Raw genomic sequence first — 24146 nt, forward strand, 5'->3', positions numbered from 1 at the left:
TTGTGAGTACAGATGATCTTATATATCTTATTAATTGTAGTGGGAGGAGTTACAATCAGCTTAGCGTCAGCTGATGCTGCAGTCATGCCGTGGTCTGCCTGAACTACGCTTGAGCTCCATTCATTGCTCAAACTAGATTTTAGGCTTAATATTAAGAAATGTGCATTGTGCACAAGCAGGACTCCAAAATAAAGTTTAATTATAATTTTTATATCAGTAAAGGTCATTGCACACTGAGTCCAAAATTTTTGCGTGTGTTTTCCTGCTTTTTCGTATTCCTCATCTTTTCCTATCAAAATGCATTCAAGGATGCGAAAGCGCAGAAAATCGAACCTGAGCCGAATTTTTTTATGACGGATGAAAGTTTCGGAGGCAGTGTGTAAACGTGATTGACACAACTTATTTATAACGTATTTATTTTTTAACATGCAGGAATTTCGGACTCAGTGGGCAATGACTTTCAGTCTCGAGCCACATATCATATGACGTTGCTAAAAAGAACATTATTTTGTGTATTTGGTGTAATGCAATGTGTTTATGTAGTTTAAGGTTAAAAAAATACATCATTTTGCACATACTGTTATTGTTGCTCCTCTATGCTCCACCTTTCTGAAACGCGCCGATTTTTACAAAGCTCATCGTTCGGAAAAGCGAGGGAGGTGTGCTCTGATTGGCCAGCTATCCAGTGCGTTGTGATTGGCCCAATACCTCAAGCGTGAGACGGAAATGTTACGCCTCTTACCGTATTGTGATGCCGTGTCCCGGCGCTATGAGACAAAAACAATAAAACCCGCTATAAACAAGGCATTTGTTGCATCCAGTGGGGACATTATTACTGATTATAATCACTTATACTGTCTTTTTATGCATCGCACTGCGTAAAAACATTACCATGTCTGCATTTGTGATCGGAGAAACGACAAACAACAAGCACTACTCTATACAGCTCAAAACTTGCGTTTGAATAGTCAGAGCCAAATTCTTTAAATATGAAAACATATTTAAGAGGCTGTGAGTCAGAAGCACCAGACTGTCCTTGCAAAGTTGGAATTGCCCCACTTTATAGAAACAGCCTTTGTGCACAGCTGGCATTGGAGGCTACTCTCTCAGGTTCAGGAAATAGTCCTCCGTAAAATGCACTGCACACATTCTAATATTTGAGTTGAACTGTTCTGGAACAGTGTTGTAAATACAACTTAACTTCTGATTTCTAGTTGTATCCTCTTTTGGAAGCCCAAACAAAGTACTTTCGAGTACTTTCACAACGAAACACAGCGTCTCCACGACATGGCACCGGCTGCAGCAACAATACTACAGTGAGAATAAAAATCACGCCCTTTCTTTGCGTATACATGTGGGCGGTGTTATGCAAATCTTCCCACACAGTGACGTAGACGTGGGGGCGTGCTTGAATGAGCCGTTTTAAGAAGACGTGGATGAGTCTTAACTTTTATAAAGAATTTCTCTTTGGGTTTGAGACTTTAGTCTTTGCAACTTTAGGGATCTTATCTATGCATGAACAGCTTGTAACACTCCAAGGAGAAAGGAAAACTTGAAATCACATCATATGACCCCTTTAATAGATTTGAAATATATTTAGTATGAAATAAATGTATTTCAAACGTATTACTTTTTTATTTGGGAAGAGAATGATCTTTGATCGCGTTTTGTATATAAAATAATCACGATATAGAGAACGGATGGTTTTCAAGCTGCTAACAGGAACAGTGTGAACTTGATCGTTTAGTCACTGGCTTGATTCACTTATGCAGAAACAGCAGTTAAAACACTGTACATGAGCCCTTACATATTACACCCATCACAAATGTCATTTCAGATTATTATATTATGTTTCTCAAGGTTTCATTTTTTTGAACCTAGAAAGGTCTTTCTTTAGCTAATAACAGCAGTATGGCATTTGTGACTGATGATCAGAGGTGAGTTGTTGAGAACACGCCTCCTTGATTACATATGATGATCAAATCCTGGCGTTTTAGAAGAGTGGAAAATAATAATTGGTAACACTTTAATTGAGGGACCAATTCTCACTACTAACTAGTTGCTTATTATGCATATTACTAGCATATTGGCTGTTTATTAATACTTTCAAAGTATACATTCTGCTCTCTGTTGTTCTGTTGTCTGTGTTTCTTAGTCTGGATATGGCACTGTTCACACGTTGTGAGGTATTGGCATTTGGTATTGGTCGCATTTTAATGAGTTAGAGTACGAGTACAGGAGCGCAGTATCGGGCCCGATACCAATACCAGTTTTGTTATTGGTGAATCCCTATTTTTTATTTTATTTTTTATTGCAGAGTTAACCTCTCATATGTCCAAATATCAAGAGCATTATGATTCTCCATTCTCCATTCTCCATTTGGCAAACGACTTCAGACAACCGATCAAATCTCTATTGATGTTTCCTGAAACTTAATGATCATGATACACAAATACATTGGTATGCACAAAAACCTGCTCTATGGTAAAGCACAAAAGCGTTATAGATATTACAGCTTTATGCAGAGCTGATCCTAGCATTTTGGGGGCCCTAAGCAGACTTTCAAATCAAGTCAAGTCACCTTTATTTATATAGCGCTTTTATCAATGTAAATTGTATCAAAGCAACTGCACAATATCAAAAAAGGAAAATAGTTTGTCAATAATTGAAATAAAGATTAAAAAATGATTTTCAGTTAAAGGCATTTCATTATTGAATTCAGTGATGTCATCATCCAGCTCAGTTCAGTTTAAATAGTGTCTTTGCAATCAGGTCAACTGTATCGCTGGAAATGAAGTGTCCCCAACTAAGCAACCCAGAGGCGACAGCGGCAAGGAACCAAAACTCCATCGGTGACAGAATGGAGAAAAAAACCTTGGGAGAAACCAGGCTCAGTCGCGGGGCCAGTTCTCCTCTGGCCAAATGAACCAGCAGTTCAATTCCAACTGCAGCAAAGTCAGATTGTAAGGGCTCAACTGGTTCCAGCGGTCTTTCCCGATGGCTGCCTAAGTGGCGGGGTCCTCATTGGGGATCTGTCTCTGGCGCTCATCCAGGTGTCCAGCCTCCGCCGACGATCAGGGCCACATACATCATCTCCCGGCGCCGATCCACCATCTGATCCGGACACGGACTGAGAGAGAGAATAGAAACAGATAAATATTAGTGGAAATGCCATTCTTCTTATGATGTAACGAGTACATCATGTGTTATGGGGAGTGTTCCCGATTCCGGTTGATCTAATTAATTCAGCCTAACAATCATTTAACGGATTTGAATAATAGAAGTGTATTAGTGTGTTATATAGGGGTGGTGATGGCGCAGTGGATAAGACACATCCCTTTGGTGTGAGAGACCCGGGTTCAAATCCACTGTGAGACACCAATGTGTCCCTGAGCAAGACACTTAACCCCTAGTTGCTCCAGAGGCGTGCGACCTCTGACATATATAGCAATTGTAAGTCGCTTTGGATAAAAGCGTCAGCTAAATGAATAAATGTAAATGTTATGTGTAAGCCAGGTTAAAGAAATGTGTCTTTAATTTAGATTTAAACTGACAGCGTGTGTCTGCCTCCCGAACAGTATTAGGTAGATTGTTCCAGAGTTTGGGTGATAAATAGGAAAAGGCCCGCAGTCGATTTTGATATTCTAGGTATTATCAAATGGCCAGAGTTTTGAGAACGCAGCAGACGTGGAGGACTATTATGTGATAAGAGCTCGCTCAAGTACTGAGGAGCTAAGCCATTCAGGGCTTTATAAGTAATTAACAAGATTTTAAAATCTATACGATGTTTGATGGGGAGCCAATGCAGTGTTGACAGAACCTGGCTAATATGGCCGTACTTCCTGGTTCTAGTAAGGACTCCACGTGCTGCATTTTGGACCAACTGTATTTTGTTGTGCAGAACAACAACCCAATAAAGCATTACAATAGTCTAACCTTGAGGTCATAAACGCATTAATTAGTATTTCTGCATTTGACGTTGAGAGCATAGGTCGCAATTTAGATATGTTTTTGAGACAGAAAAACGCAGTTTTACAGATGCTAGAAACATGGCTTTCAAATGAAAGATTGCTATCAAACAGCACACCTAGGTTCCTAACTGATGAAGAAGAATTGACAGAGCAGCCGTCAAGTGTTAGATAGTGTTCTAGGTTATTACATGTGGGGTTTTTAGGTCTGATAATTAGCACCTCTGTTTTTTCTGAATTTAGCAGTAAGAAGTTACTCGTCATCCAGTTTTTTATATCGACTATGCATTCCGTTAGTTTCTCAATTTGGTGTGTTTCACTGGGCCGCGAAGAAATATAGAACTGAGTGTCATCAGCATATCAGTGAAAGCTAACACCATGTCTCCTAATAATATCTCCCACGGGTAACATGTAAAGCGTGAAAAGTAATGGCCCTAGTACTGAGCCTTGAGGTACTCCGTACTGCACTTGTGATCGATATGATACCTCTTCATTCACTGCTACGAACTGATGGCGTTCAGATAAGTACGATTTGAACCATGCTAATGCACTTTCACTAATGCCAACAAAGTGTTCTAGTCTATTTAAAAGAATGTTGTGGTCAATAGTGTCGAACACAGCGCTAAGATCCAGTAGAACTAATAAAGAGATACAACAACCATCAGATGATAGAAGCAGGTCATTTGTAACTCTAATGAGAGCAGTCTCAGTACTATGATACGGTCTAAATCCTGACTGGAATTCCTCACAAATACTATTTTTCTCTAAGAAGGAATATAATTGTGAGGATACTACCTTTTCTAGTATCTTTGACAGAAAAGGGAGATTTAAGATCGGTCTGTAATTAACTAGATCTTTGGGGTCAAGTTGTGCTTTTTTAATGAGAGGCTTCATAACAGCCAATTTGAAGGTTTTGGGGACATATCCTAATGACAGTGATGAATTAATAATAGCCAAAAGAGGATCTATGACTTCTGGAAGTAGCTCTTTTAGTAGTTTAGATATATAGAAATGGGGTCTAACATACATGTTGTTGGTTTAGATGATTCAACAAATTTATACAATTCTTCCTCTCCTATAGTAGAGAATGGGTGGAATTGTTCCTCAGGGGATCTATAGTGCACTATCTGATGCGATACTGTAGCTGACGGCTGCATGGTTACAATTTTATCTCTGATAGAATTGATCTTGGAAGTAAAGTAGTTCATAAAGTCATTACTGCTGTGCTTTTTGGAAATGCCAACACCCGTTGATGCTTTATTTTTCGCTAATTTAGTGACTGTATTGAATAAATACCGGGGGTTATGTCTGTTTTCTTCTAGAAGAGACGAAAAGTAATCAGTTCCTTTCCAGGAACTTCGAGCTGCGTCCAGCGACGCTTTGGGAACGCCATCAGCGTGACCATGCTCTGAATATCAGGTGTAATCAGTCCGAAGGAGAGCGAGGCGTCACGGGCGGGGTGACGTCACGACCAGGAAGTATATAAGCACGTGCAGCGGAGCTGGCGTCAGCTTTTTGTCATTCAGCAAAGCGCTCTGTGTGTGTCAGTCTTATTTGGTGTTGTCTGTCTTTCAAATATAAAAAGATACCCAAATGCAAGGGCGATTCCAGATCGCGTTTCAGGTTGTGTGTTCGTCCCTGCCCTCGCTATATTACGAGTGGGGACACACACACAATCTGTGCGTGGTTTGCCTGGGTGCGGAGTATGCAGCATCGGCTCTCGGCTCTGCTTACACTCCGCACCCGGAGGGCTCTCTTCGAGGAGGGAGCCTTCACGAGCTCTCCACGCAGTGTTTGTCCCGCTTGTGCCGAGGCAGAGTGGCGGCTGCACTCGTGGGGCTCGCAGATCTGGCGCCCCGTCTCTCGGTTTGGAAGCGGTCTCTTCCCCCCGAGACGAGGGCGCAACACTTCGTCTCTCTTCCTCCGAGGAGGTTGATGTGACGAGCGTTCACGAGGTTTTCGCCGCCTCGTTTGCACAGAGGGCTCTCTTCGAGGAGGGAGCCGTCACGAGCTCTCCGCGTGGTTTTGGTCCCTCTTCTGCCGAGGCAGAGCGGCGGCTGCACTCGTGGGGCTCACAGGCTGATCTGGCTGGTGAGAGTGAGACGGGTATGTCCTTATCTCCTCCCGTATCCGCCAGATCTGGTGCCCCGTCTCTCGTTTGGAAGCGGTCTCTTCCCCCCGAGACGAGGGCTTGACACTGCGTCTTTCTTCCTCCGAGGAGGTTGATGTGACGAGCGTTCATTCCCTCCCATTCATTCCCTCCGCTGATTATTATGGCAGCGTTAGGGAATTGAATGAGCGCGGGTACAGGGCGATGCCGCTGGTCGAGCAGATGCTTGCGAGCTATCTGTCTCCCTCGATGGCATTGTCTTTGAAGGCTCCTGCGCTGCCCACTAAGCCTCTGCGTACAACATCTTTTTTAAGTGGGCAGAGGGTATGTGGCAGGGGGCTGCTGGGAGGGCGCAGCGTCCTCCGCATACCAGCTCCTCGCGCAGGGAAGCGCAAAAGGGGTGGAGCGGCTTACACCGCGCACGGTGATCGTCTCCCCCCGGTGCCCTCCGGGGACTTGTCTGCCAACCCTGCTGTTGTCCCAGGGCGCAGCTGGTCCCAGCAAGCGTTTATCTCAGGTCTTTCCGCCTGTAAGCACAGCGGAGCCGAGAAACTCGCCTCAGCCGCCAGATCACACGTCTCCTTCCGGTGCGCCGCATGGAGACAGCAGTCTGGCCGCGTCTCTTACACCAGAGGTCAGTCTCGAGAGACCGATTCCCTTAGTAGATCGTTTGGCAGCCTGGCAGCGGCTGCTGAATGTGTCTCGTTGGGTCCTGCATACCATAGCGAATGGATATCGCATTCAGTTCGGCCATTCAACGGGGTTGTTGTGACTGTGGTCCGCCCCGAGCAGGCTCTGGTGCTGGAACAGGAAGTCGTTACTTTGCTGAGGAAGGAAGCCATCGAGTTGGTTCCTCCTCACGAAGTTCACACCGGCTTCTACAGCCGGTACTTCATTGTTCCAAAGAAGGATGGCCCATACTGGACTTGCGTCTGCTGAACCGCTCAGTCAGAAAACTGAAGTTCAAAATGCTCACTGTCAAGCAGGTCGCATCTCAAATCAGGTCCGAGGACTGGTTTGTCACGATAGATCTCAAAGACGCCTATTTCCATGTCTCCATCCTTCCTTCTGACAGGAAGTTCCTGAGGTTCGCTTTCGGGGGCAAAGCGTACCAGTATCGGGTTCTTCCCTTCGGCCTAGCACTCTCACCCCGCACTTTCACCAAGGGTGTGGATGCGGCACTGGTCCCGTTGCGACTGCAGGGCATCCGCATACTCAGTTATATCGACGATTGGTTGATCCTTGCTCGACCAGAGCGGTTGGCGATTCCACATCGAGATGTCGTTCTCGCCCACATGAAAGACTTGGGGTTAAGACTAAATGCCAGGGAAAGTGCGCTTTCTCCAGCTCAGAGAACCACTTATCTAGGCGTGGTGTGGTATTCGACCACGATGCAGGCTCGGTTGTCCCCTGCTCGGATCGAGTCGATCCTCACGGCAGTCATGAGAGTGCAAGAGGGCCAGTCACGCACTGTCAAGCAGTGGCAGAGGCTGCTTGGGCTTATGGCAGCTGCGTCCAATGTGATTCCGTTCGGCCTGCTGTACATGAGACCCCTACAGTGGTGGCTCAAGACCAGGGAGGTATCCCTGAGGGGAAACCCGCTCCGCGCTGTCAAAGTGTCACGCCGCTGTATTCGGGCCTTAGACATGTGGAGGAACCCTTGGTTCTTGTCTCAGGGCCCGGTGCTGAGAGCCGGTTGGGGTGCGGTCATGAGTGGCCACCCTGCCCGCGGTCTGTGGAGTGGTCGCCACCTGACGTGGCATATCAACTGGCTAGAGATCCTAGCTGTGTTCCGTGCACTCAAGCACTTCCTCCCGGACCTGAGAGATCACCACGTGCTGGTCCGCACCGACAGCACGGCAGTGGTCTCTTACATCAACCACCAAGGAGGTCTGCGGTCGCGCCCCTTGTACAAGCCCCTTCTCCGCGGTGCGCTGAGGCTGAGGCCGCCGGTACTCTCCCGCATCCCTACGTGGGACGTGGCTGTGGTCCTTGAGGCTCTGTGCAAGGCACCTTTCGAGCCTATTGAGGAGACAACTGATAGACTCCTCACCATTAAGACCGCTTTCTTGCTGGCTATCACCTCTCTGAGGAGGGTGAGTGACCTTCAGGCCCTCTCTACGGCCTCTATTGACTTTGCGCCCGGCATGGCAAAAGTATTTCTCTACCCCCGCGTGGGGTATGTACCTAAGGTCCCATCGGTCGTACCACAGCCAGTCGTACTCCAGGCCTTCTGTCCCCCTCCCTTCAGGGAGCCAGACCAGGAGAAGCACAACTGTACGTGTCCAGTGCGAGCACTGGGCAGGTGCATCCACAGGTCATCCCTGTGGAGGAAATCAGACCAACTGCTTGTGCGCTCCATTTTCCGTGCTGCTCTCTTTAAGGTGCGAGTGTGCTCATACCATGGAGTCAGACTGTTTTCTTTGATCTTCCTTAAGCGTAAAGGAGCAACTGTATCTAAAGTACTAGAAAAGAGAGAGTCCATAGTTTCTATTACATCATCGTTTTTCTGCACTGTTGGATATGCTGAGGAATTAAGATAAATCAGGAAGATGATTACAAAGCAGTCTTTTGTGGTAGAGGTGATGGTTCTACCATACTTGTAACAAGGAGTAGAATTTACAGTTTTAGCTATATGGCGTTTACACAAGACTAGATAATGATCTGAGATATCAACTTTCAAAAAGGGGTTTTCAAAAACCACTACCTATGGTTTCACCTAACCACCACCTGCCATCCTCCAATGCGCATATCCTACACTGACACCGTATTGTAAAGTTTTAGAAAATTATCTTATTTTTCTTTCATGATATAAATATGAAGATAAGCCTATATTTAATGTTATATACAACAATTTTACACCTGTCAATGGGTTATGAAAATTAGTATTATTTAAATTATTGTTAATTATTATTGTTCATAATAATAACAATCTCTTTTTAAGACTGGCTTGTTTAAGTCCAGAATAAAATGCAAAAATATATGTGCAAACAAACATGTAAGTGAAAACATATAAATACTGTTTTGATTTCCTTTCTTCTCTGTGATTTGCAAGTAGACATGGAAATTAGCGCCAGCTCCTGTCAGAGAATTAACTTGCATTTTTATTCACCCGTCTGCGTATTTTTCTCTCCATATCATTGTGAAGAGCTAACCGAATTTTCATGCAGTGCTGTCAAGTTTGACTCGTCCCTAATATAAATATATACATAAGCTCATATGTGACCCTCTCTGTGAAATCCAGGTTAAAATCTCAGAATCTAATTATGAGATAACAAGCATCAAAGTTTGATTTCAACCATTAATTTCACTATGATTTCAATCTTTGACATGGCTTTACTCAGTCAATATTAAAGATATCAAGGTTCCATTTTCACAGAATGTTCTTTACCTTATGAAGGATGACTTTATGTAGAAAACAGTAAATCACAAAAAATTACTTTAGCTGGGTTTTCATAGCCAGGGTCACATATATGTTCTAAAAATCTAAACAATTTGGATAAGGTATCTCAAATTATTCAGGTCTTTTGAAGTTCCCATGATAACACTGTGCTCGACACTGTTGTTACACTGGTACAGTGTCTTCACGATATGCCGTATTAAATCGACAAAACACAATGCAGCAGCCACCATTTCACCATTTTGCTCACTTTATTAAAAATACTTAATGTACGCACACAAGTACAGTTAAAACGTTAAGCATTATAATGACATGAAATTCACAAAGGAGTCTGGAGTGATACATGTATTTAGGTAGATTTTGAGGCGCATTACCTTGAAAAATTTAAGTAATCCACAACGTCTTCAGCAGCTCAGATGTTGGGAGAAAATGAAGACTCTTATGTTTAGCCTTACATCTGAACACAGAGCACTGGGATTGATTGGGGACATTGCTGACATTACAGCTGCTGGAGCGCAGAGAAAATGAAGGACAGCATAACCGCAGAGGGAGGAAACGATAGCAATGCAGAGCTGTCAATCAACCCTTGTGGCCCAGCCCTACGCAATGTGACGTCACACTGCAGTGAGAATCAAATGGCAGGCCTAGTGAGACTGACTCGGTTTAAAGGGGATTAAAAAATGAGGAGTGGGTGGATTTTTATAATTGTAGGGTGGTTGTGTTCACACACTGCCAACACACATTTATGTACAAATACCATGTAAAAGTGGATTTTGCATAATAGGTGCCCTTTAAATCATTTTGTTGACTTTTTAAGAAACATTAAACTCATCACCCCCAAAAAACAAATTTGATTCTGTCTGTGACCGCAGGACTCAAGCAGAGTCATGACCTTTCGTTGTTCTCTGTTGTGATGGGCGTTCAGCTTGTCTCCTGACTGGGCCAGTTTGGACCAGTTACCCATGCAGCACTACAGCAATATTATCGACTGTGTGTTCCTGGCCTGTATTCTCTTTGCTAAATTAAGCTCAGCTTTGCAACCAGGCAACGGCCGAATGCTTGGGATCCATGGTGACTTCATAACTACTAGATATCATACGGGACGTGCATGACGCTAGCGCCGGATGTGACATCGCCTTTACAACTCCAAAAAAAGCCCAGATCCTGGAATTAGATGCTGCCACCGTACAGAGCTGCCATCCCACAGTGAGAGCACTATATTTACATTTGAATACACTTGCTAATTAAGTCATCAGAGGCACAATACCATACACAACCAATTAAACGCTGCCCACATTCCATTGTATCAGAGTTACGTATTCCAGACCTTCAATGCAAAGGTACATGATTTCTAAATCTTTTGTCCTGTTTTATTCTTTAAAGAAGGAAATTAAAATGATCTTATTTAGTTTCCAAATATATATTCCTGTTCTTGCTGTGAACGATTGAGCTGTGCATGTTATTCCGACGAGCATGAATAAACAAAAGTGTAAAAAAATGGTACATTCTGACAATTTACCAAACAGCATACAAGACATGGGTGATGTTTCGTCAGCTGAAAAGATGAAATACAGTACTATTCTAAAATAGCACCAGCCCCCCGAACTGGTTCCAATAAAAATCCCAGTATTGGAAAATCAATCACTGGAAAGGGCTTAGTTGCTATGTGGGCCACAAATAGACCTTTAGTTCCTCCAGTGGCAGACATTGTTTCAACCCAACAGCAAATCGATTTGTGTTCATTCCCTGTTCTGGCCTCACGAGGATACAATCTATTTAAGGAAAGAGCTGAATGGGTCAAAAATAATGCATGAAGCAATTAGTATCTTGTTCGGCACCAATTTACCCAACTTGAAGAATGAAGAAAAGATGCTTTCTCAAAGTATTTATAATGCATTTTAGGGAAGCCAAGTGTCCTTTCTTAAAAGCCGGCCAGTAAATCCATTTTCTTGTAGTAAATCAGTCGCATTTGTTGCCTCACAGCTGCCATGCATTTCTGAAGTACATCAGAGAAGAAGCACAGCGGGCGCCAGCTCAGACCGTATCTCACTTTAGAGTGACTATAGATGTGGAGGTGTTTGAAGATCAGACCTCACGTTGTTCCTGTAGTGGGTTATGCAGGGACAGACCGAGGCCACCAGCTCTTTGTCTCACATGTTGCTCTCTTCTAAAGAGCAGACCTGGGGTCAGCCAAGAGATTTGTTGAAATATTAAAAGCGAGCCATGAATAAAATTGCTTTCATGTCTAAGCCTTTATTTATATATTTACTAAATAGTACAGTAGGTCATGTATCTTGATATTAATGTGAGAGGAACACTTCAAACAGCTATTGTTGATATGTAGACTAAAATGTTTAATGCAAGTGAAATAGTAAAAGGCTCCACACTGGTTACACTTAGATGGGGTTACACAATTTATGCTGTTCTTCAAGAAAAAAAAACACATTTTCCACAAACATATTAGACAGCACAAATGTTTTCAACATTGATAATAATCAGAAATGTTTCTTGAGCAGCAAATCAGCATATTAGAGTGATTTCTGAAGGATCAAGTGACACTAAGACTGGAGTAATTATGCTGAAAATTCAGAATATATTGTAATAATATTTATAAATATGTGTATATTGCAATATAAATTGACTGCGTTTTTGATCGAATGGTAAATCTAAGCATATTCTCACAATCGTACTGACCCCAAACTTTTGAATGGCATATATTTAAAAATTTTAACATGAATTGGAGACTAATTTAAACACTTTCCCCCGGTTTCACAAACAAGGCTCAATTTTAGTCCTAGACTAAAATGTAAGTCTGAGCTGTTTCAACTGAAATAAACTTGTACTGACTGATCTTAAAACATATCAGTGCCGCTGTTTTGTCTTTAGATGCACACCAGTAATGTTTTTTTTCTAAGGCACGTTTAAAAAAATTACTTAAATGTCCTAACTGAACAATGGCCTGATCTTGGCTTAGTCTAAGCCCTGTCTGTGAAACCAGGCCTTTGAGTAATACAAGTATGTAAATCTGATTGTTTAATAGATTCATTGAAACGGAACGTGAAATGATTCACAGAAATTAATCAAACTTACCAACTTGGACATCACTTCGGCTAAAAATCAGAAAAGCTAATAAAAGCATCTGTCTAATTCAAAAATGTATTTTTTTTTCGTAATAGGATACATAACTTCGTCAATACGTACTGCAAATGGCACTGTGTAATATTACATGTGTCAGGGAAACAAAGAATCAGGATTTCAGTTCCTTCGTCTCTCTTGTACATCTAATTTTTAGTACGCACTCAGGAATCCAAATGACACCCACAGAAGCACCCTGGAAGTTACATAAATGCTCAAACTATTCCTAAGTATGCATGTAACTTTTGTAATGATGCTTGGCATCCTTGTCCCTCAGGGTGTCCTAGACACACTTGGCTGTCAGTCAAAGCCATAATGGCCACCCATGCAGTCAGTGACTGTCTGAAGCTTCCTTCATATCGCCGGCCGCTCTGCTGGGTCGACCGGAACGAGGGTCGGGCATTAAGGCACAGCTCACTGGACAATGGCAGGCCGTGAAATCCAGACTGACTCACAACCACTCACTGACACTCCCATCAGGGCCTGCTCCTGTATCCAGCTTATCGCTCTGACACAGCGGTGGCTCACTTAATATATAGCACATCCTCATGTTTCACAAGTGGAGGATGTTATCGTCAGGAAGGAGCAAGACCTCAGGGTAGCAGGGTTTTCTGAACTATAAAGAACTACACACCTTTGAGATGTTGCATTGTGCTGATAAAAACATTTCTCTGAATAGCCATTTCTCCATAAACACCCTCTGTATAGCACATTTTCAGAAATAAATGCCGGATTTTAGTGGTTTTACATGTTGGAAAAAAACAGCCTTTAATAGTCGTTTTATATATATACTATATATATATATATATATATATATATATATATATATATACATATAAAACAGGAGCAAACCAACCTCTGAAATATTTAGGAAAACCAGTAACACTTTGCAGTAAATTCCATTACTTAACACTATTTATTTATATTTGTTAGTATTAGTTAATAAAAATAGATCTGTTCATTGTTCGGTTCATAGCTTGGGTCCATTAAATAATATTACTAGAAATATTTTTTAATTTTGATAATGTATTAGTATTATGAATATCAACTAAGGTTAATACATGTTTAGGAAACATCAATAAAACTTTACAACAAGGTTCCATTTGTTAGCATTTGTTAGTCATTAGTTAACTTAAACTAACAATGAAAAATGCTTCAAAAGCGTTTATTAATCTTAGTTAATACTGATCTCAACATTTACAAAATTGTAAAATCAAAAGTTGTATCTAAATTGACCTGAGTTAACATGGACTAACAATGAGCAGTTTAATTTTTATTAACTAACGTTAATAAAGATCAATAAATACTACAAATGTATTGCACAATGTTAGTTCATGTTATTTAATTCATTAAATGTAGTTAACAAATATAAATTTTCATTATAGTTCATGTTAACTATAATGGAACCGAAAAACCTATGGAATTCAACCTTATTCATTTATTTAGTATTGTTTCCGTTTTTTCCCACACTGAGTGCATTTAAAGGCTTCAGTGAATGTGATGTCACAGCTGAGCTTCCGCTCCGGATGGCTCGGATTAATCTCCCCACGGCTAATATTTCCAGGATCTGGGCCAATCAGGCGAGATCTAAAAATATCTCTTGTTTGGAACTGTTTTTTAACAGCAGTGTGTGTACAAGTCAGCCTTAAGCCTGCTGCTTGTATGATTCATGGCATCATGTTCTGTTGTGCCGCAACAATTAAAGTTGGTGAACACAACGTTTTATCACACTGAAGACTTAAGCTGTCGTGCGCATCTGTCAGTGAGCAAGTGATATGAAGCTACCCATCATATAGACGATAAAAATGTCACCTAGGGCCCCAGTGTGCAAGGTGGTCTACAATAAATGAGTAGATCATATATTTCAGTGTGAGGTCTATACATTGTTATCTTAAAGCACAATTAGACAAAACAAGATCAGTCTTGTTACATTGAACAAATGGGTCATATCTATTCTTTTGCCATGTCATCACTCGACGCATTGCTTGATTTTCAAAGTGGGTGAGCACATCCTTTCCATATGGATGTGCATATGTGCTTTTGTCACTGATGCAGTTGGGATACAATTCTATATTCAGCCTATTGCATCTGCAGATTTTTAAAGAGAATTTAGCCTATACATTTAGTCAATGTCAAAATCACCTTTTCCGCCAAGAAAAGAGAAGAAAGTCTAGGGAATTGTGGTGCATTTGCTGCTGTACCTGACATAAAATACACATGATATTTAGCGATTTATAATTGGATTCGAGCGTTGTGAAAAGCGTTTAGCATTTTGTGAATTTAGATATCATGAAAGCATATAAGTTGAACGATTACATAATTTTACATGCATATGTTTCTTCATATGCATATGAAAGCCCCGCCCAACAGCGTCGTTTAGAAACACAGAAGACTGTGAGAGAGTGAATTAAAGCGGTGCTCAACGCCAAAGCAATGTCCTTTAGCAGATGAGTTGTTCTAATCTTTCATATAGGCCTACTCTGTTGCGATCAGCTTTAATATTGTTTCGATATTAAAGCATGATCCATCAGAGGTGTGGATGGAGGTTGCATTTTCCCTGACTGCAGCATATTCCTCCGGCGCGCGCACTGAGTGTGCGTGGGAATCTCTGCCTTACGCGCCGCCCCCTTTATAAATGATGCGTAAAGGATCTCCAGTATCACACACAGCACTCTGAGACTTCAGAGAACTCAGGACCAGATGGTCATCACCGTCTCCATTTCATCTTTTTCACTCTTTTCTATTGCTTTTTGATACAAACCGACACTTATCGGCGTATTTCTTCGTCGATGAGGCTTTCGCGTAATAACCGCGCTCCCATGAACAAGTGCCGTTCGCTTCATTCCGTGAAATCAGGGAATCTCAAGCACAGATAATAATTAACCTGGTGATGTGGAAGTGCTTTAGTCGTGCTTTAGTCGATGTTTAGACGCGAGATGGGACGCAGGGTTTCCCTGTAAGATGCGCGGATCGCGGGATCCCCGTTGCTGAGCAGAGACCGTCACAGACACTTTGGAGATTGCATAAAGATGGTCCAGAACGTGATTTTGGTGTTTTTCCGCAGGAGACTGAGTCAGAGACCAGCAGTGGAGGAGCTGGAGAGCCGGAACATCCTCAAACGTGAGTATCACACCTGTCAGATCAGAGATAAAGCGTCTGGGATGCTGGAGGTACACTTTTATTCCTCTGGAAATCATGTTTATTACCTGCCTGTTGACAAATAGCATCAGTATTTTGCTTAAAATTCAGATATACTACTGTGTTTTTAAAATAAAGTATGCTTTTATTCACTGCAATAAAAATGGTCAGGCAACTTAATGTACTAACTTAACTGATTTTATTCACAAAACCTTTAAAACCTTTTTATTTGTGAAAAATCTTTTGTTTTTAGTTACATACAGTGTATATAACATTTATATAACATATATATAACATTTATATAACAATATAACATTTGTTTATTTTAAGTAAAGAAAAGATCATTGGAGTAGGCTATGTTTTACAAAAAAATACTATTTCAATTTTTCAACTTAAAATATCATTTTTATTTTAACGTGACTTGGTGTTTCTTTGTAGTTGTTTGTGAAATGAACTGCTGATTTCTGAGTGAAAACTCTTTCAACACTAAACATTTTGAAGTGGATTTTTATGGTAAAAGTTATATTCCATATTTCTTCTGTAGCAGGTCTCTATATTAAAAAAAGTCATTTTAAATTTGATAAATAATTGAATTCGGGGCAAAAACAATCCACACTCACAAAAACAGGATAAATCTGAGGGAGGCATGCATGTATTTGGAATAGAGAGATTATAGACGCAATCCGTCTGGAGCTGGACACAATAATATCAGTGATTACAGATTGAGAGGGCGAGACGGAGTGGCAGAGATTACACAGGTCTGCACATGATCACAGGCTGAGTGAAACTGAGAGTAATTTCACTGTTCAATGTCATTGCTCTGTAATAGTGTAATTCTTTGTGGATGATTTTCACAGGATTTCAATAATTAGTGAATTTTACAAGAAAAACTTTTTGTGTTCAGGCTTGTCTTCATTAGTGTAAATGGAATTTTAGTTCTAAGGATAGTGTATTTCTAGCATGTGTCCTCAGCACACTTGTGATGGAGCTTGTTGATTTAGGCGAGGCCTCTATCTTGGGCCGCGGCACCTGTGTCTTCTGACTCTGAGCAGCTGTCTGCTGACTGTGGCTGATCTCTCCTGCCTGTCTGCTTACACATGCTCCAGACACTCACTCACTCTCCAAGAACTGGGCTTTGAGACAAGCAATGATGAGCAACAAGGAGAGAGTCCTGAAGTGACGGAACATTAAATGCGTTTATCGTAGTTTAATCATAGATAGACACGTGCGTCCCGTATTTTCCCACGCTAAGTCCTTCACAGCACAGATTCAGATAATCCACGTATTTGACAGAAGGAAATGTAAGAGAACAATGTTATCCTGTGCTGTGAAAGGATAAAGCCTATTAAAGAAATGCAGTAATCTGGCACTCTGCTGTTAAGCACAGGGGCACGAGGGTCTTCAGGACAGCTGCGGACACAGATGTTCAAGAGATCTGATTTTAACACCAACTAGACATGGAACCATGAGAGATTTTATTAAAACATCATAAGAATATTGGTTTGTTTTAATTAAAAATGCAGTATACATATTGAATAAATTGACATTTGAATTAAGAGGATAACTGACTTGCTAGATATTCCAGCAGTAGTGCATGAGTGTAAGCGTGATCTCCGTGTAGTGTGCTGGATGAAAAACTTCAAAGTTAATCTGTACCTCTGCGGACTGTGTGCGTGCTTTTTCTCATCTGTGATTTTTTTGGGGTGGATTTGCAGAGAGAAATGACCAGACAGAGCAAGAGGAGAGAAGGGAAATCAAGCAAAGGCTAAACAGAAAGGTATGTGGGTCCTGACAAAATCGAGTCACATATGCATACACATATTTGTTGTCATGTGTCTGCTTAGCCTGCAGTATTCTCTGAGGAAAGACACTGTTACTGCTGTAATGCCAGTCATTCACAGTCAGTCAAAAGCCTATAAACTGCCTATCATCATATAAGAACAATGACAATTTTGAAACAACCGATAATAATTCTAAGAGAACAATCTCGGCTGTTAATGGCAAAGAATTGATTCATGTAATATTGAAGCAGCAAGGCGAAAGAGTGTTCTTGACATAAATGTGGTCAAACCATTGTAACACTGGTTTACTGCAGCAACAGAAATAACAGACACCAATGGTCAAGAAATAAATGTATTTATAAATGATAGCAAGATGACCTAAATCAGAATAAGCAGTTATTTTGTCAACTAATTGGATCATGAGCCTACCTATAAAGTCTTAAAAACTGGGTTGTTTCAACCCTACTTTGGGTCAAATATGGACCAAACCAACTTTTGGGCTAAAATTAAAAATTCAATGTAAACATTTTACCCAAGAGCTGGATTAGTCCATATTTGACCCAAAGTTGGGTTGAAACAACCCAGCATTTTTTAGACTATAGTCTTTTATGAGCATTATAATTGAAACTCATCTCATCCTTTACAGAATTTAAGTAGGAGCAATCCATTTTTTCCTTGATGCAGCTGTTCAACTAAATCTCTCTTTTTCTTGTCTTTCCAGCTGAATCAGCGGCCCACCGTTGACGAGCTGCGGGACAGAAAGATTCTGATCCGTTTCAGTGACTATGTGGAAGTGGCCAAAGCTCAGGATTACGACAGGAGAGCAGACAAGCCCTGGACCAGACTATCTGCTTCAGATAAGGTGTGCATTAGAAACTCACACGCGCCCCCTACAGGCCTCCACACACTGATACGTTGAGATAATAGAGATACATTTGATATTAAAAAATATAAAAAATGTTTGATTCCTCTAAAATATCATGATGTGATTGTTATATAAAAATGAATCAATAAAATGAGAAAGAAATAAAATAATATTTGTATGACTAGCCCCAGATGGTCTGCGGAGTTGACATTTTCTGTGCTTATTTTGTGTGTGTGTGTGTGTGTGTGCATCCTTGCTGAAATTATTCAGCAAGGATGCATTAAACGGATTGAAAGTGACATTAAAGACAATTAAAATGTTACTAAAGATTTCTATTTCAAATAAATGCTGAAGTTCTATTCATCAAAGAATCCTGGAAAAAAGTTACGGTTTCCATAAAAATATTATCATCACAACGGTTTTCAACATCGATATTAATCAGAAATGTTTCTTAAGCAGCAAATCAGCATATTAGAATGATTTCTGGAGCAACGATGCTCAAATTTCATCTTTGATTACAGCAATAAATTACATTTTAACATATTTTAACCATTATATTAAAGTGTAATAATATTTCACAACATTACAGATTTCACTGCGTTTTTGATCAAATAAATGTAGTCTTAGGGAGAGAAAAAAAAACAAAAGACGACTTCCTAAAAATCCTGAAATCTTCATTTTTTTCTATTATAAATAAACACACAATGTCCAGAGGATGGATGATGTGCATTAACATTCTGCGTGTGCCTTATCATGAGCAGTTTGTGTCAACAAGTCAACAAAACCAGAACAGATCATTTATAAAACATCAGGAAGAAAGCAGGCGATCTTCTTTCCAGTGACCTGCTGCAAGAGCGTGTCTGTTGTCCACTGACTGTTTATCAGGAGCTCATTGTTGTTGTTTTTGCCTTGCAGGCGGCGATACGCAAGGAGCTGAATGAGTTCAAGAGCAACGAAATGGAGGTTCATGCGTCAAGCAAACACCTGACAAGGTCAGTGTGTGTTTCCATTTCTTCCTTGTGTATATATACATGGCCTATTTCTATATATTGTTCCATGTTTGCGTAACTGTTCGCCACAAAAAAGTCATCGCATCTACGATAGATCACTTCTCACACGGTTGCTTGCGTAACAGCTAAAGGTGCAGGACACATACAGTAGATCAACACTGGAGGCTGTTCTAAATATAGCCATTTCTGCACTGTCCTGAAAGTACAGAATCTGCAGAATAAGCACACATAAGCGCTCGCCGACATGTATAACAAATGCTTCCTCACATTTAGCTTACGTTTGTTTTACGTTAGACCTCATTTCTGTGGACACAAATAGCTGAACAAGGTCCCAGTCCTGTTCGGGTTGTGCTAGATCATCCTGCTGAGCAGAGCTCTGTCTGGAGCGCACACACACACACACCGCTCTTCTATTAATACACATTTGATGGATGATAGTCGGCTTTTGGGGTGTCTTACAGGTGTCTTCTCCCTTTGCGTTGCAGGTTCCATCGACCATAGCAAGGTTTCTTCCGTGAAGAATATGCTAACGGTATCTCTGTGAAGTCAAAGACCTCAGGAGGCTGTCCATGGCTGCTCCATGGAGGGCCTGATATTTGGGCGCTAGTGAACCTTGGAGGCTATGTCTCTGGAGCTTCAGCCTGAAGAAGCCGAAACCCTCCAAACTCCACTCAGTCCAGCTGCAAGTCTGTAGATTACTGAACCTTTATGCTTTTTCAGGGGACTCTGGTGGGACGGTGGAAGACTGTTTGAAAAAGTTTTCGTTTTTTTGTAATGGACCGTTTTATACGGTCGCCTTTTGATGCCAATGGGGGGCGGATGGGGGGAATGGGGGTCAAGCATGTGAATTTTTCGAACTTTTTCCCACACTAGTGTTGGTGCTCTAGTGACACCCCAAGCGTTTCTGGGCTCCTACTAAAACTTGAGTTTCATATCAGCTGTATAGATGTTAGTATGAGGAACGGAGATCATGTTGTACCTTTGCAAGGACTATTTATTGTCTGTACAGTACAAGCTTTGGATTTTTAACAAACGGCAATGTCTGTCTTCTTTTCTGAATGAATGGATGGATGGATGAGGAATCGATTTAGCCAAAACGTGCTCATATTTGGGTTCACATAATACATTTCTCCTTCAACTCTCATGGATCAACTTTACTGACAATCCTCATCTCTTGTGCTCGTTTGTCTAATCTAACTCTTGTTTTATGTACGCCAGATTCAGTTTCTGTCATGTCTTTTAGATATAGTAGTCTTACATAAGCGTTCAGGAGGTCTCACTGTCCATGAAGAAAACATTACAAATCATAATTTCCATTGACACACACACACACACACACACACACACACACACACACACACACACACACACACACATACACACACACCACAGAGCTATGAGGAGGGAAGATCTGGCTTTAGTTTTACATTCGTTTCTCTTTTGCAAATAAACACGGATTAAATGTTTGGCTGAGTGAATGTAAGCTTATATTTTGAAAAGTCGCAGCTTTTCCGTCCTGACAGAGTAGCTTCTGTAAGCGGGCCAGCAGAAAGCAGGTCAGTGGTGTCGGTTGATGGAGAGAGCGCACTAATCACCTTACAACACCGCCACAGTTTCCCTATGAGGTTAATGGAAAAGAAGACGTGAAGATCGCAAACAAGAGTCTCAAATGAATTTAGAAAATATTTACATCTGATGAGGAACTACAGCAATGATGAAAACTAGATATACATGTTTCATTATTCCTTTTTAACAAACTCCTGCTGCTGTGTTCTCCCACACATCAAGTCTATATGAACCAATAAGAAAGTCAAATCGCAAGAATATTATTGTAGCTCAAAAAACACTAGAAATAACTAGTCATGGGTTCAGTTCACATTTGAGTAGAGCTTCAGAAAGGAGAATGAGAACCACATGCAACTTTGACTTCTGTAGTATTTTTTTCATACATGGCTACTGATTACAACATTCTTCAGAATCTCTTCTTTTGTGTTCAACAGATTAAAGAACAACTAGAGAATGAGCAAATGACAGTTTGGACATTTTTGGATGAACTACCTCTTTAAAATGAAATCAAACATTTCTCATCAGTTTCTTCCAATGCCAAAGCACCTTTGTAGTCCACATTCATTGTATTATACTAAGTTATATATTCTTGTTATAAGTCAATATAACTCTAATTTAAGTTTAACTCTAATGTCTAATTTTATTCTCCTGATGAATTTTAATAGAAAATTGGCAATAGAGTTCATACCTTTCAACCTGTGAGTATATATATAAAAAAAAAGTTATTGTGGGACTGTAGTCAATAAAATCTATATATTCAAAACATGTTTAATATATTACACAGACAAAGTAATCAAAAGACTGCATGGTGTCCCACAAAACTGATCAAATCAGACCGGCTCACAAAGAGTGTTTCTGATTGGCTCATTTTATAAAATCTCTCTCTCTTAAAAAAAAAAAGAAGATGAGAAAGGCAGCTCCTTTAAACATTTTTTTCCCCCCTTCTATTTTGTTGGGGCTGGAACAGAGACGGGTGTGTTTCTCAAGACACCTTGTTCACTGATAATGACAGATAATAGGACCATTTTGTGCATGATTTTCCAAAACACCTTTAATGACCAATAGAAAAAAAATCACATTCAAGTAAAATAACATGAAGTGCACTGTAACATTTCCAGCATGGCGTTCATCGCTCCCTGTGGTGAAGGCAGATTAGGGCCAACGACACACTTAGACACGCAAACACTGTTTAGTGCAATTTTCCTTTGCAATGTGAAATGTGTAATTTAACACAGTAGCAATTTCAAGACCTTAAGACTTACCACTCCCAAAAATGACTCCTTCTGTATATTTCATATTAAGACATCTTGAAATTCATGCTCATACATCACATTATTAATATTGTGTACTGTGCCAGGCCTCTGCAGTAAAAATCAACCACACATCTGTCTTGTCATGCACAGATTCTGCACTGGTGTTATAACATTTGTATAACAGACAGTGCATAAATGACAAAGCTACCTTTGTGTCAGATCAGCATCAGAGCATGTAAGAGCATCAGATGTGTATTTCATCTATTCTCGGTGGAGTTGTATTTGCATCAGCTCCACAGGCCTGGCAGCAGAACAGTGTACATACAGCATGTTGATTACATTATTCACAGCAGGAATGGTGTGAGAAGTGACTGACATTTGTGAAAACACAAGAGCTTGGGGATGTAATGATCGAGGGCTTGCCACAACCTGACCACGTCTTTAAGTTAATGACAAAACCACAAACTGCAATCCAGTTTAAAATTGCTCTCATAAATACAAGATCTGCATCTGATCTTCTCTTTTATATGGCTATTGCACTTACAAAGTGTTGGGAAGGTTACTTTGGAAATGTAATAGAATACAGATTACACGTTACCCTACTTAAAGTGTAATAAGTAGTGTAACTTTTCAATTACTTTATTAATGTAACATTACTTTTTGATTACTTTTTTAAATTTCTAATGTTTTCAACTGTTAATCACTTTCAAACATGTAAAGCAGACAGGATTAACCTTACAGCAGTACTCAACACTGATTACTGTCAGACTTTCGAAATCCTTCATTACTTGAATTAAGATTATAATATTTGAATTTTAAAGGAGACATTGGATGCCAGATCTCTTCATTTGCATAAATGCGTCTTGGCAGTGTGTGGACACAACCACCCTACAATGATACAAATTTAAAAATGCCCTTTTTTAATCCCCCAAAAACCTAAACAGTCTTAATGATCAAGCCATTTTGATTTTGGAGTGAATAACCAGCGCTCTCTTCCACCTTCAATACCATGACTGAGGTGAGACCCTTTAGCAAGAACCGAACCTCCAACTGCTCCCCAGGTCCCGCAGCAATATGGCTGCCCACTGCTCCAGGTGTGTGTTCACAGTGTGTGTACACTTGGTTGGGTTAAATTCAAAGCACAAATTCCGAGGATGGGTCACCATACTTGGCCACACGTCACTTCAATTTCACTAAATTTGTTTATGTCTGGCTGCGAAAATCATTTTTCTCCAGACTGTTTTCTGAATGAGGGACAATTCAAGGTAGGTTTTGTTAAAAAGTTAAAACTCAAGGATGGAGCAGCACCCATTGTTCATGATCCAGCTGCACGTCCAGAAGAAGTAAGTCCCACACTTTATATTTTTTATGATTATTTGCGAATCGCCTTTGCTCTTCCACATAAGAGAGGAGCGGGGTGAGCAGAGCTCATTAGCATGTAAAGAGATATGCAGTGGAACAAGTTGCTGTGAACAGAGCTGTTTTTGACAGGGTAAAAAGGATTTTGTTTTTCATGACCACTGAGACCATTTCAAGAAGACCCTAAAGAATCATTCCAACTTGTGGAAAATGGGCATCCGACGTCCCCTTTGAAGCACAGCCAGCACAAAATCAGACTTTAAAATCATTCTGAGGTTAAATACAGATTTAAAATCATAACAAGATATAGTTTCATAGCTATGGTACTGTTTTTGAAATCAAATCTTTGCATAGCTATGACGGGAAACACTGGAATCTAACATTGCCTTAGAAAAAAAACTGTTAATCTTAAAAAAAAATAAAGCATTTACATAAACCCATTTAGGAAATATAAGAGTTATCGGATAAGCATGTTACAGAATAAAGTTCTGAAACATTGGTGTTTCATATTTTAGAGGAGTCACTGCAGAAATCAATTCAATCTGTATGTGGGAGTGTGTT

General features: G+C 40.6%; 1 protein-coding gene across 1 annotated transcript in view; it reads left to right on the plus strand.

Moving 5' to 3' along the window:
• Positions 1 to 20006, plus strand: part of LOC306855094 (phosphatase and actin regulator 3-like) — a gene marked incomplete at its 5' end in the record, with an annotated part of 82586 nt that extends 62580 nt beyond the window's left edge. The window contains 5 exons of the mRNA XM_079393546.1: positions 15678 to 15733; positions 17467 to 17528; positions 18254 to 18394; positions 19313 to 19389; positions 19893 to 20006. Coding sequence (XP_079249672.1) covers positions 15678 to 15733; positions 17467 to 17528; positions 18254 to 18394; positions 19313 to 19389; positions 19893 to 19908 — 352 coding nt within the window. The 3' untranslated portion in view covers positions 19909 to 20006. The remainder of the gene's footprint in view (positions 1 to 15677; positions 15734 to 17466; positions 17529 to 18253; positions 18395 to 19312; positions 19390 to 19892) is intronic.
• Positions 20007 to 24146: the final 4140 nt, after the last annotated feature.

This window comes from Barbus barbus (genome assembly GCF_936440315.1).
Source record: "Barbus barbus genome assembly, chromosome: 35".
In the NCBI taxonomy this organism is placed as follows: domain Eukaryota; kingdom Metazoa; phylum Chordata; class Actinopteri; order Cypriniformes; family Cyprinidae; genus Barbus; species Barbus barbus.